Genomic DNA, 15,513 nt, shown 5'->3' on the forward strand with positions numbered 1-15,513 from the left:
CAGTTTCACATAAAGAAATTCATAAATAATAATAATTAAATAATAAAATAAGTCTTTTTATCTTCTTCAGTGCTTTAGAGAGCAGTTACCTTCCCATAATTGTCTGCAGTGAGCACTCACATCTTGTTCTCCTAATTTCTTTTGATTACATTATTATTTATGAATTTCTTTATGCAAGACTGGTAACCAGTGTATCCTCACTGCAATGTGAGCCTTACTTCCACAGTCATTTACAAAACCTATGGTACATTTTATATTTTATATTCCACATTACAGCCTGTATCCTGAGGATGATTTTAATTTGTGCAGCATTTCTAAATGGGAATGATTTCTCTCATATGTATATCAGAATAATGCTAAGTTTAACAACGAATAACAAACGTGAAGAAACTTGTTTAACTGTTTACAACTGAAAAACAAAACGGATTCTGCCTAAACGATAACATCACACAAAAATAAACATTACAATAACCTGAATCTATTTGATCTATTAGAAAGAGACCTGATTTGTGAATATAACAACTGATTACAAAAGGTAACAGAATTCTTACAATTAGATTAATTTTCCAAATGAAAAGACTCACCTCTAGGTCTATGCTCTTCACCCACTTGATAAACCTTTGATTTGTCCAAACCAGAGGATCAAGGTCCATGTGTTCACAGCGAGACCTTCGTTGGGTTAACACCTAATAAGAAGATATTAGCTGTTATTTACTTCCCACAATCAATTTATCTCATTTTAAAAATAAAATTAATTTTTCTTTCTTTGCAAATGATTGTTGAAAACTCAAACTGATAAAGTAGGGAAAAATCAACTTCTCATTCTTTACAAATTATTGTAGACTCATATTGTTAAGAATTAGTACAACTCATTACAAAGAAAACTAACTTGTTTAATATTTATGTGGATAATTAAGTACAATGTTTTAAAAAATTAATTAACCATATTCACAGGGGCAGGGGAGTCAAAGTGCCATTCACCATGGTATTACATATTTGATGTCAGAATTATCTAGTGTTCATTTTACCCTATGCTGCAGATTTAGCAGCAGTTTCTGCTGGAGAAGAATAAAGAATCAAATACAGAGATAAAAAAACAAAACAAAAAAGCTCTAGATATACATTTAAGAGGTTCGAGAGTTTATACAAATGCACTATGCAAACTGTACAACTGAAAATATAATTTTATCCTGCAAATAAACATCACCTTACATTTGACTTGTTGAAATCAGACTAATGTCATCAGTTTGAAGGTGTATCTTGAGTACAAACATCATTGTAACTCATTTGATTTAATGTGTCCAACAAACTTGTACATTCTACTTAAAGCTTTTCACATTTTGTGTAGACACAATATTCCTTCTTCAATATCAAATCAGTCCAATGAACCAAGCTGGTGCACATTGGGTTTATAATATCTTTAAAAACCTTACAGCATCAAGATTGAAAAACTAATTACTTTCAAATAATGTAGAAATTATCATACTAAACTTTATAATAAAAAATAGGAAAAAGATAACTAACCTGTTTATCAAATTTCACCATGCGTAACAGCTGAATGCCATGCATGACACTAAGTTGGTGAAATTTCCGAGTAATATTTAGGTATTTTTCAAGATCTTTTTTAGTTAGCGTATTCAACACTCGTCCATCAACTAGCTGAAAGTTAAAAGGATCCCTGTATGTAGCTAGACCTAAACTGGGTAACCATTCATCTACCACCCACACGTGAGACAGAAGATTAATCTTCGGATTCATGCTGGGGAGGAAAACATATCATAATTAAACAAGCATATTTTTTCACTTGAAATTACTGAAGTCAAACAAAAAAACTTTAATTTTTAGATTCATGCCATATGTGAGAATATCATAACTAATTTCTTTATAAAAAAAATTATATTCTCGAATTTAAGCTCAGGGACTGTTCAAATGTTTAAGTAAATACATGTTAGTTGTACGTACACATACACAATAAAGAAATATAAAAATGTTATCAGAATTAAACCTCAAATGATGATTTAAAAGAAGATAATACTGGAAATATTCAAACCCTTTTTTACATAAATTTTAAAAATAAATAAATCTAAGACTGATCACAATTAACCTTTAATAGATTATTTAAAACATATTAACGACTTTAAGTTGTTTGTACAAAAAAGTTAAGATATGTTCTAAAAACAACAGTACATATAAATCCAGAGAGAAACGTAAAAGTACAAGTTGCACCTAAAATATTAGTTATTCATCACTTTAGGTTCAGCATGCTGAAGATAATGGTTAGAGTTCTTATTCTTAAAAAAACATTATCTTTTGAAAAAATTAACTGCCAATATGTTAAAAATAGACTGTAAAGATAAAGTAAATAAGCAACATACCTGATATTAAGAGTAATTTTTGGTACACTATTTATTCAATAAATACAATTCTCGAAACAAATAAGCAATAATTGAAATTGTTAAGCAACAAATACATTGAATATCAACAGAAAAAAAAACAATACCCAACAACCTTTAATTACTCTAGCTTACTGTCCAGCTCTGAACCTGAATGATTACTGACTAGCTGCTTGGACTGAAAGTAGAATCAAGAGCTGAAGATAAACATAAAATGAAGAGATGCAAACTAATAGAAAGCCATGAAAAATAATGAGACAAAATTCTGAAAATAGCACACTTATGTTTTCAGGCAAAAGCCTGAGTATGGTCTCCTATCTTCAACCACTAATCTAAATTTAAACATCCCAAGTGACTTTGCACATCTTTCCACAAAAGTTGATGTTGTTCCAGATGATGCAAATGTCAAACAACTATTTTCATTTTTAACTTTTGTCAATTTTTAACTATTTTACCTGAAGTTTTAACATATCTGAAGAATGTCCAATACTATCCCATCTACTATAAACCAAAATAAACTTGGTTACCTTTTATGTCTATATTTATCATCTCCAACATCCAAATAGATCTAACAATGTGTACTTATTTTGTCAAAAAAACTGCTTAACAAGAAGCTGACAACCTAACAGTTTTTGTAAATGTAATAAAGTGTAATTTTCTAGACTATATTAAACGTTTACCAATTTAATTTTATTGAACATCATTTCTGATTAGATAATTTGACAACACATCTTACCACGATGAAGAATCTCTATGTTCTTCAATAGCAAGCCTAAGTTTTCTTCGATGCATGGCATTAGTTATTCCAAGACCAACTTCTAGCTCTCCATCAGACAATTCTAGGAGAATCTATGCACAATAAGAATTTAAGTTACTCCAAGAATGATAAAGACAGCTATAAATAAAGTTTGTTTTATGTGGTGAGTTGGTATAGTTAGAAAACTAATTACTGATACAGAATAAAGAGAAATCACTATTTTTAAACAATTAAAAACTTGCAGACTCCTTATTCAATAAACACAAGAATCAACAACTGTCCTCTCAGTACCAGTAGTTACATTGCTTAATATGTGGAAAGTACAATATGCTCCCTTAACAAAAGTCAGGATAATAGGTTCTATTAATCTCCAACATACTGGTTATAACTTTACCTATTTCTGCACAAATACTTTCTGAATTAAATGCCAAATTCAGGTAATATCAAATAATTTAAATTGCACAAGTAAACTGAAGAACACTAGCCTAAGTACAATGTATTTGAAGATCTTCACAAAAAGGCATTCAAAAAAGTACAAACATATATATTGAATTACAAAGTAAGATATAAATTTACAATACAATACTGTATAAGTAACATTATTCACTGCTGTAATTTAGCCCCAAAGTCTAAATGTTTACATCTTAAAGTGTAAATCTTTGAATATTTGACAAGGTATTATAGTATCACGTTTTAAAAACGTGTAATGAAGAATAAAATGCATGCTTGACCTGATAAAACCAGAAATTTTGTAGATGTTTCAAGTATAGTAACAAAAAATCATTTCAAATGTGCTTTTGGTTCTTGCAAGCTGAAAAACAATAAAAAGAAAAAAATGCTTCCTAAACTGCAATTTGTAGTAGACAACAAAAACAAGTTAGAATATGAATTTTATATGCATCTAACTCGAGTTTCATAATGGACAAAAAAAAAAAAGAATGTAACAAAAGAAAATTGCAGATGATTCTGGTGGTTCATCACATAAAATACCTGAAATATAATCAAACTGGTTTACAGATGAATTAAATTTAGCTACCTTTCCACTCTTAATGTTCTCAGAACACTTTGAACCATACTGTGGCATTCCTAATGTAATTTCCAACCAAGAAAGGACTGTTGCAGCTTTCCATTTCTCCATTGGAATTCCTTGAGCTTCTTCCAATAACTTTAGCTTTTCATTATAGCTGCCTTCTGTTAGTGGGCTGGCATACAGACTGCTCTGTGGTGACCAAGATGACCTCTGGTCTGAACTCCCACCTGTTAATAAGCACACAAACAACCCAAATTAACTGTACACATTTATCATGTAACAATCGCCAAGTAATACTGAAACATTTCCACCCCACATCAATAACCAAAAGCAAGACAAAAATTAAAAGACCAGGCTTCATATAGTGGTGAATTGTTCTTGGAAACTTTGTCAGTGAAAAATACCAAATACGTTGAAATCCTTATTAAAAAAGGAAGTTACTATCAATATACAAGAACAAGCAATACAATTACACTGAAAATAGACAGGATTGTGCCCATACTTTACTCTAGCCTAAAGAACACAATAGACACATTAATAAAAAATAAACACTTTTATAGAAAACAGCTATAACCTTTGTAAGATCTGTGTAACTATATTATGGTAACTACTATATTTCAATTGCCAATTCTGGTTACAAATTTTTTGAAAGTATCAGTTTTCATTGATCAGTAAATAACTCAATTTACACACAGTAGGAAGATAAATTGAATAAATAAAACAAAAGCTATAATGTATCAAAAAGAAATTACCTCCTAGTTCTAAGACAAAGACAATCATTTTAGTACTGATATTATAACTTCTTCATTAGGATACATCATAATAGAAAAATAAAGATTATAAATTATACAAAAATAGATTTATAGTAGGTAAACATACAGTACTGTGTTAAATAATCAGAAATAAAGTTTAGGTTTCACTATTATAAAATAACAAATTTTGAAACCTTCATCTGTCTCCATTTCAGTCCAACTTTATTTGAGCTGAAGAAATGTTTGAAATTATCAAAACTTGTAATTCCATAATAGTAAATCTAAACTATTCATTTGCAAGCAGTAGATGTGACTCATAGCCATATATATCCTATCTGAATGTAGGTTTTATTAGAAAAACTACCAATATGTTTTTCAATATTCTTGTGAACCACAATAACAATATATGAATACTTCAGAACCCATTTTTTAAAATTTTCTGCTGCCCCTATCAGTGTAATATACCATAGGATAATGTCTTTGGTATAGGGTATAAGTTGTCCATGTAATACAGATTGTTTGATATGGGGTATGACTCGTGGTGGGGTATAATGCATTTGGTACAAGATATAACTAGTTTGTGGGATACAGAAGCAAAGTAACTTGTTGTGAAATGTTTCTCCATTTTACAATTAATTCATCTTTTCACTGGCTCTTCAGAAAGTATACGCAATTATTTCAAAATTATAAATACATCTTCCAATGAAAATTAAGCTATCCATTGATAGAGTTCTTAACAGTATGTTTGATGATATGAAATCATAAAATGATGAAAATTTGGTTCAGCTTTTAGTTCTCTGTTACAAAATCCAAATTGTTTGTAAATTAGGTTTAGAAACAGTGACATTTCAGAAGTTGACTTAATATAGCACTCATCATTCAAGTGTTTGCAGAGAAATATCTGAACTTCAGTTAGTCTGCAGGAAATGTCTCTCACGTATGTGATGTCATCGTTAGTTTTTTTCTGTATATACAAACTTCTTATTTGCTATGACCCAACAGCATTGTTCAACAATATTCATTTTTCGTATTCACCAACACAGGTCAACTTTATACAGGTTGTTGTAACTATCTATCAGTTTCATTCTCTATTTTTAATTCTTTAATGGGGCCCGGCATGGCCAAGAGTGTTAAGGCGTGCGACTCGTAATCTGAGTGTCGCGGGTTCACATCCCCGTCGCGCCAAACATTCTCGCCCTTTCAACCGTGAGGGCATTATAATGTGACGGTCAATCCCACTATTCATTGGTAAAAGAGTAGCCCAAGAGTTGGCGGTGTGTGGTGATGACTAGCTGCCTTCCCTCTAATCTTACACTGCTAAATTAGGGACGGCTAACACAGATAGCCCTCCAGTAGCTTTGTGCGAAATTCAAAAAACAAAATTCTTTAATTACTACTAACAAATAACATTAATTCTATACCCCTTCTATTCAGCTTTTGAAACCATCATGTGCCCTAAGATTTGTTTGTTTGTTTTGAATTTCACGCAAAGCTACTCAAGGGCTATCTGCACTAGCCGTCCCTAATTTAGTAGTGTAAGACTAGAGGGAAGGCAGCTAGTCATCACCACCCACCGCCAACTCTTGGGCTACTTTTTAAACAACAAATAGTGGGATTGACTATCACCTTATAACGCCCCCACGGCTAAATGAACGACGGAAATTCGAATCCGAGACCCTCAGATTGCGAGTCGAACGCCTTAACCCATCTGGCCATGCCGGGCCTATGCCCTAAGAAGATTAAGATGGGATAGCTTTAGCAAAAATTGTGTTTTCTCTGTAGTTGAATATCGTCTCTTTTCTACAAATACGTTAAACAATATGCTCCATTCAGCATTTCCCACATTACTAGCCACTAACAATAAGTTTCATCTAACACATATTTGTCTATGATTTCTGTTGCCTTAAATAAATTATTGAAGGGCTACACTCACGAAATATTTCATTTAATTGCCACAGATATAATTTATTTATTAATATTGCAAAAAAAATTCAATTAAAGGTACCATTTGACACACTTGTATCTAATCCTTTTCGGCGGCGCCCACGAGAAAACACACGAGAAATCGAACCCCATGTTCCTTTCCCTTCTTTCCTCTTCCGGCTTTTCTTAACGCTACTGACGTCAGAGTTTGCATTAGTGTTTACGTGTATCTCTTCTGCTGAACGAGACAACCCAGAAAGGGACGGCAAACGATCATCTCTAGCAGAGGTGGTGGCTAGGGAAAAAGGAAAATTAAAAGTAAAACGCAGTTAGGCCTCCATGGTGGTTGATAAAAGACATCCTCTATTATGTACGAAATGTTGTTAGATAAACACCATAAATTTTGTCGTCTAACATCTTTGACACAAAGTCTTTCAACCTGTACAAAGAAGTCACCCTTTTCAGGAAGTTAATCTTATATTATTAATAGCGCACACATTTTGGAATCAAGTAAAATTTTGAAAAAAAAATGAAGATAAGATATTTAACATGTATATACACATACTCACATTTAGAATTCCCATAGCCAAACATATCCAACATGAATGCAAGTTTTTATACAAAAAAATACTCATTTTTTTCGATATTCTCCTAAACCATTGATAACGTCACTTCGATAACACGCAATATGAATAGTTCAAAACTCATTGTTAAAAAAGTTTCTACTACCCCTATCAATGTAATATGTCACAAGACGTTCTAAAAACTTGCAACATTTTCATGATATCGTACTTTTAACGCACTAACGACCAACCAAAAAACACTCAAGTGAGTAGAACAAAATGCACACGGCTGAACATTAACGATTATATGTCTTGCACAAGGTTATGCAATTGCATATCAACATTATATTGCTACGGCGATCGAACCCTAACCTTTATAACCTCTGAAATTTACCACTGGGACACAGAGGATTGGATATTATAGCAAAGAAATTTAGCGTCTCATTAACAAACTGGTTATTTTGACCCTTCGCCTATTAACATTTAAAAAGTGAAAAGCTACAAACATAAAACAAACGACTAAACAGTTTGCATTCAAAACTGTAATATTAAAACACTAACACTTATAAATTATTCAACGGCTCTGGTTATCTAAATACTTTTCTCATTAAACTTCAATTTTATCAAAAGCAAGTCAACGCTATAAAATCATGTTTTTTAGCATAAACGTTCACTTATAGTAGGTCTCGCACTCACTCAGTTAAAGAAAAATACAAAGTAGATAAACCCTTAAACAAGAAGTTTAGTTTTCCCTTTACATGATACTCAGACGAGAAATAATTCAATTGAATAAACAGTTCCAATAATAAACAAATCAGGCCGCCATTGCGGGATAAACATTATATAAGATTACTGTAAAGCGAAGTTGACTTCCATGTTAATCCTGTTGTAAAAAAGAACCATTTACAGCGATAAACTGATTACACTATGATGTGTTGGATATGGTTTAGTAGTTAGCGAAATGGTCAGTAAATATGGATCCATGGTTCGAGTACCTTTACCCAGAATCGCGCTCAGCACTGTGGGCTGTGTGTGAATTTCTGAATCATTTTCTTATTTTAAGTAACGAACTACTTACAATAATAAACTGAGTTCTGGTCTTCGTCAACTGTTATTGTCGGAGTCCCAGTGTATAACAACGACGTTGGTTCGGACAATGGAGTCGGTGTAGGAGCATTACTACTGTCCCGTCCATTTATGATTTGGGAAGTGGACGCCATGCTCGGGCTGTGGTAGCCGTTGGTTCGGAAGATTCTAGTGCTCTCAGCATCAGATGAATATCCCATCCTGTCTCGAATCTGCAGATGTAACTCATCATGTATGCGAAAAACTGTACACGTACACACTAATAAAACAGAGAACTTAAAGCGTAAAATCAATACGTTTGGATGTTTATACAAGCATTTATCGCAAGGTAAACCTCACGACAAGAACGTGTTAACACTTGTGTCATCAATACTCCTCAGTTTAGCTGTATTTGAGGATGTAAAATGCAATCCGACATTTAATATATTTTCCTCATCATATTCTTATGGAAAGGTCTGAAAAGAGCTAACCGTTCTGTTGATAAACTAGTAAATCATCAGCGATTCTAGATTTGTTTTTGACGTGCACACCACACTTATTTAGTGCATGTTGTCAATTTACTTTCCTCCTTGTGTAGATTAAATCAGTACAGAATTTTCAATGTGAATGAACTGTGACCGACAAATCATTTTGTTAATGAGCCAAAGTGCGTAAGCTGCTAACCACACGATACTCCTTTTTCTATAACCGAGTGGCTCTAATGGACAGTCTTTACCTGTCCCATGTGTATTCCTGACTTAGACACCCATGGTTTGCACTGTGCTGGTTCTGCACGCTACTAGGTTCATAAAATCGTACTTGTATTTTACCAAACCGGTAACAGAACAATAAATGAGAGAAATACATTGAAGTTAACAGCCTTAACATTTTTTTTATCATTTGATATGGCGAGCACAGGCGACAAAACAATCATTTGATAGAAATGTATTTATTCTTAGATGTTATTTCATTTCCCTGACGAGCATGGACTATCTGCTTCGTTCACAGCGAAGAATCGAAACCCGGATTTTAGGACTAAGTTCATAGGTCCCACCAGAGGACAGCTCTGGGGACAAAACAATACCGACCTCTTCTTAACACGTCCTATGTGACAAAACAATAACGACCTCTTCTTAACACGCCATATGTGATAAAACAATACCGACCTCTTCTTAACACGCCATATGTGATAAAACAATACCGACCTCTTCTTAACACGTCTTATATGAATAAAGATACTGACTTTAGAAATGAAACCGTATTTATTCTTAGATGTTATTTCATTTCCCTGACTAGACTGTTTAGTAATGTTAGGAAATCATGAAGTTAACTCAATGTTTTTATTTTTTGTTGAAAAACCCACCGCCAACTCTTGAGCTACTCTTTTACCAAAGAAAAGTGGAATTGACCGTCATATTATAACGTCCCCACGGCTGAAAAGGCGAGTATGTTTGGTATGACGGGGATTCGAACCCGCGACCCTCAGATTACGAGTAGAGTGCCTTAACCACCTGGCCATGCAGGGCCCATCATTTTATGTTTGAAAGAATAGTTGATCAAATATTCGATCAGTTAAATGAATTGAATAATTATCTTCAATAAAACAGCGACTGAGCCACGTTACGTTAAAATCTAACCAACATAAGGTCTGCGTGTGTCAGGTCACGCCACTCTTGATTTCTTGAAATATGGGGAATCATAAATACTAAAATACATTTATTTAGATAGAATACTTTGATTACTCTCTGTTCATTACCATTTTAGTAACAGGGGGTGCAAGTAAGCCGTGAGGAGTGTAGGTGGGGTCCGTTAAACCTTATGAGGTGGAATGATGGTATAATAAACTTGAAGTAAAGACAGTGTGGGATGACTTGGACTAGAGCATGAATTTATCTTAAAAGTAAAAATATATTAAATTCTAAACATAAATTAAACTATTTTCTGTTATATCAACAACGTTTTTAATATTAGAAAAACAAAATAATCAACGGAGACTCTAAATTAAGAAATCAACAAATGTTTTTTTTCCAGTTTTCTTGTCTACACATTTCATTTTATACTTTCAGTACATTGACTAACAATATTTAGTTATATTTTTTAGCTAAGAGGCATGACATAAAAACCATTTCTAGAACACTGTTATCAAAACACGTTGGCTTTTCTCTCCATTAGAAATTGTTATTTTAACTGATATTTTAATAACTCTATAAATACGCTATAAATTCCTTTCACAAATTATTTTAATTTTGCTTGGCTCACAAAGGAATTTATCAACGGTTGAATTCCTCGATTGCACTTTTCTGTCTCTTTATTTGATGGCCAAGTGTGTTAAGGCGTTCGACTCGTAATCCGAAGGTCGCGGGTTCGAATCCAGGTCGCACCAAACATGCTCTCCCTTTAAGCCGTGGGGGCGTATAATGTGATGATCAATCCCACTATTCGTTGGTAAAAGAGTAGCCCAAGAGTTGGCGGTGGGTGGTGATGACTAGCTGTCTTCCCTCTAGTCTTGCACTGCTAAGTTAGGGACGGCTAGCACAGATAGCCCTCGAGTAGCTTTGTGCAAAATTCAACAACTCTTTATTGGTGAAGCTTGTTTTCACGAAATTATTTCAGTTAGCTACGAAATATGGAGGTTATGATATACTATGGGGTGGGGGTAGTAGTACTTGTGCCATTATGTTTGGCACACTATATGTTAGTAACTCAGTACTTGGTATAGTGAACCATTATGTGTGTGTGTGTGTGTGTGTGTGTGTGTGTGTGTGTGTGTGTGTGTGTGTAGATTTTCAAATTAAAGAAGCGGAAGAACCACAATTTTCCCTGATCACTATACAAAATAGCTATAATATTTTCTTTAAAAAATAGGCTTAACATTGGTAGATAAAACAGTCACGTTACCTCCAGGAAAGTAACTCACCGTACACAATTCTTCTCGAAGTTGCCTGATCTGAGCATCTTTTAAACCTAACTGGGCACACAGAGCCACTGAACGTTCTGCTTCATCTCGAGCGTGCTTTAAGATGTTCCATTTTTCATGCTCACATTCTTCTTTCGCTCGAACCAACTAATGAGGAAAGAAAAAATGCGCAATTAGATAGTTCATGAATCTGTAATATTTCATGAAAGCGTATATCTTACATTTATTTATAGTGTTGCGCCAATAACAGTACAGATGTTATCTCACTTACTGAATAAATCTATAACATGTTCAACATACATTCTGAAATATCACTTGTAAATCGTACATTGACGTGAAAGAAAAGAATAAACGAAAACTTTTTGCAATGCATTCACGACCTACATTTTTAAAGTATTAATACACCATAAACAAGAATGCTAAGTTCACCTTCTTAACAAAAAGGTGAATGATCTTGCATCAAAGGATCTTCACCTTAACAGAGAACTAATGTTAGTAAAGAAAAATAACCTGTTTCAGACCCTCCTCGCTTTCTTTCATTCTTTGTTCATAGTTTCGGATAAAATCCCTCAGTTCGTTCTCCTTGTCTTCCAGAGTACCGTACAACTGTTTCATTTGATTCAACAGGTCGAACTTTTCCGCCTTTAATCTCTTGCGGTCTTGTTTCAAAGCTGGTTCAACAAAAAAAGTATGTTTAACTAACTTACATAATTACTATAACATACGAGAAAATAAAACTAGCCAGTTTAACTAATCCTAGACGAGTAAAACGTCTTTATAACCTTGCGTGAATTAGCTAACCAAAGTCTAGCAAAAGACTGTGTAACTGATAAATTACTGATAAATAAACAAAACGCAAAACTCTATATAAATCTTGTAATATGTTCAGTAGTCCCAAACGCACAACTGTTTAAAGTCAAGTTCCACTGGATTTTCTAAAAAGAACATCAATTTAAATAACCCCTGTATTTACCTATGTATTCAAAATTATCTTCATTATTTCCAACATATGAAAAATAAAATAAATTAAAACTTTTGAACAATTAATACTAAAATAGATCAAACGAATAGTCTATGAAACGACACGAATCCAAGTTCCATCAGTCTCTTTTTAACGCAAACTTTTGAATCACTTCAGACATAGGTGGTCGAAGGAATGCAAAGCTATATTACTTCTTACAAATAAGATAGTCCTTCAGAGTTAATTGCTATTTGTAACGGAACTATTTCCTTCTATTTTTTCCTTCTTTGAACAGTAGAAATATAAATATTATTCTTTCTCATAAATTTTCATGGCCACCTTTCCCTGGAATCTATGTGTTCCGTGTATGTCCAAATTAAGTATTGTAGTTCCTTTCAAGATTTTTTTTCTTATTGATGTTTAGTTACCATTTACAACTTTCTGCAGAACTTGAGGCCTACATAATACTATCGGCCATCATTAAACATCAAATAGATGCCATCAAGAAAGAAAGTACAACTACAAAAATGACTCCCAGATCCGTTAGACATCACCAAAAGAAACAATTTTCTTAAAATAAAAACACGCAAAACTGCATAAATATAGCTGTAAATCAAAGGGTCGACATGGCTGCAGCTTTCGCCAGTAAACCAAATCAATTTCACTGGCTATTTCTAGTACTTTGACAGGAAAATAAAGTGACAAAAAATCGCGCTATGTTTTCTAGCTCTCTGTAACAAGGTTTCTGTAATGTAATGCCTTCGGGTGTGACGAACCTCCCAGACCAATTATCATGTTTTTCATCACAAATTTTAAGCTCGTGATTTGAACGCATTCTTCGAACACAGTTAGTACCTACTGTATCGGAGACAAAGTAATTTCACTATACTTTCCTCACCTAGTGTCATGAATGACACTGAATCAAATTTATATGTGTGTATGTATATTTGTGTAAGGTAATCAATAGAAGTTACTAACAAGTTAGAATAACTTTCGTTGATACAGAATGCATTATCTTCCACAGAAAATCAGATTTAAATACAACAATAACACGTGTTTTAATGTAAACAATAACGAAACATCCACATACAGGTGATAATGAAAGAGAAGCGACTGATTTCAAAATCTAACGGAAATATATACGTGTGTATAATAACTACTAGAAGCATTTTATTGTAAAACAGTAAATATCCCACCTGCGAGAGCTTCTTTAGCGTGTTTCAGCTCGTTTTCTAACCACCGAGTCTGAGGCCTTAACTCTTCCTCTTGCGCGCTTTCTTTATAAACTCGTAACTCTTCCAGCTCCCTCTGGAGAGAACGGTTTTCTTCACCTAGTCTGCGATTTAAATCTTCTTGTTGACAAAGTCGTTCTTCCAGTTGATTAGTGTCTTCGTGTGTACAATCTGTACAGATTATGTAATATACTTCAAAAACATTTCAGTACATGCAGTATTTATAATACTCATTATAACAAGATGTAAATGTGTGTGTGTGTGTGTGTTGACAACTGAGCAAGTCAGGATGAGAATACTTATTATTTAGAATTCCTGTATACCTGTATCAAGGGTATGTCATAAGGGTTCTGCTTGAATGAACGTAATGATTAAATTTAGGATCTGAAATAACTGTTAAAACTACGTAGCAAGAAGCTAGCATATGGTACTGGTATATGCTGGAGGAAATCAATTTCATAGCGCTCCACAAATAAACATTGATAAAAACAGTGTTCAACACTATGTCTTAAATTGTGTCTAAAGCCACGGCCCAAAAAGCGTAGATAATTATCAACACAGCAGAGTTCGCGCAAAAGTTTTACGTGATCCTAGTTGAAAGCTCCGAAAAATTGCTGCATACTTGAAAGTGAGACCGAGTTTGTTGTTGTACTAAATATGAATATTAATAAAATGATGTTTCACCTGTGATTAGCCTTCCATTGTTCTTTAAAAGTAGTCTGAAACCTATTTTTTTTTATTCTTTCCAAATATCTGATGGAAATTTTATTCCTATGTTGAAGAGTACACTATCAGTACTTGGCATGTCATCCAATACACTTGTTTTAAAAATACTCTCTCGAACAATAATATTGTGTGAATATTCAGAATGGGCAAGCATAGCTTCAAGTGATTGTTTAAAAATTCAGAGAATAAAATGTTGTCAATAATCACCATGTTGAACAGTAAATTCGTATGGATATTTACTGGGCTAGATGGTGATGTTGTACAAGTTATTTCTATGATAGATCATAATTTAGAACGAATATTTGGAGAAGGATTTTGGTGGACAGCGCCAGTCCTTTATTTGTTGCTGATAACGTTTCTGATTTCGTGTCGAGTTCTTCTTGAGCTCTTGAAAGTCAATTTCTCATTATGGTATTTATAATGACAAGAAGCGTGATTACAGTTAGAATGAACATTTGTAATTACAGAGAGTAAAATCAATAATGTTTACCAATTTTGAATACTAAATATTTTATATGATTGCTGAAATATACAGTAAAATCATAGAAAATTACATGAATAGTTTGGAACAGTTTGTTTGTGTGTACATATTTCATGCTTTTTCATTTCCTGAAAGAAGTTTAAAGGCTATTTAGCTTTCTAGATAAATTAAGCTTGTTTGTTTGTTTTTGAATTTCGCACAAAGCTACTCGAGGGCTATCTGTGCTAGCCGTCCCAAATTTAGGAGTGTAAGACTAGAGGGAAGGCAGCTAGTCATCACCACCCACCACCAGCTCTTGGGCTACTCTTTTACCAACGAATAGTGGAATTGACCGTCAACATTATAACGCCCCCACGGCTGAAAGTGCGAGCATGTTTGGTGCGACCGGGATGCGAACCCGCGACCCTCAGATTACGAGTCGCACGCCTTAACACGCTTGGCCATGCCGGGTCTATAAATTTAGCACCCGGACTTTTCGTTCGGCTGAAATGTAATATCAAATAGTACTAAACTGTGTAAAAATATGGGTTTGTCACCTACTTAAATATTTTCATAACACAAACTCTACTGAAAGATAATTAAAACCAAACCTAAATTTAATTAGACACTTGAATAGCTTCAAAATCTCTATTGGCATGAACGAACGTAAAGACAGGTGTTTGTATGGACACCGAAAAACTGATAATTTCATAAATGATTTCATTTGATTAAGT

At 33.5% G+C, this 15,513-nt stretch overlaps 1 protein-coding gene across 9 annotated transcripts in view; it reads right to left on the reverse strand.

Moving 5' to 3' along the window:
* The window catches only part of LOC143223091 (kazrin-like), a 167,605-nt gene that overhangs the window by 21,236 nt on the left and 130,856 nt on the right, over positions 1 to 15,513 (reverse strand). For 8 of the 9 annotated variants that reach the window (XM_076450536.1, XM_076450531.1, XM_076450532.1 and 5 more), the window contains exons 3-11: positions 13,558 to 13,764; positions 11,911 to 12,071; positions 11,401 to 11,547; positions 8,497 to 8,716; positions 6,938 to 7,150; positions 4,187 to 4,407; positions 3,130 to 3,242; positions 1,525 to 1,759; positions 585 to 686 (exon numbers count right to left, since the gene is read on the reverse strand). In XM_076450536.1, the coding sequence (XP_076306651.1) occupies positions 585 to 686; positions 1,525 to 1,759; positions 3,130 to 3,242; positions 4,187 to 4,407; positions 6,938 to 7,150; positions 8,497 to 8,716; positions 11,401 to 11,547; positions 11,911 to 12,071; positions 13,558 to 13,764 (1,619 nt within the window). The remainder of the gene's footprint in view (positions 1 to 584; positions 687 to 1,524; positions 1,760 to 3,129; positions 3,243 to 4,186; positions 4,408 to 6,937; positions 7,151 to 8,496; positions 8,717 to 11,400; positions 11,548 to 11,910; positions 12,072 to 13,557; positions 13,765 to 15,513) is intronic. The other variant, XM_076450530.1, reaches the window with a different exon arrangement.

The sequence above is a fragment of the Tachypleus tridentatus genome, chromosome 8 (genome assembly GCF_004210375.1).
Source record: "Tachypleus tridentatus isolate NWPU-2018 chromosome 8, ASM421037v1, whole genome shotgun sequence".
NCBI lineage: Eukaryota > Metazoa > Arthropoda > Merostomata > Xiphosura > Limulidae > Tachypleus > Tachypleus tridentatus.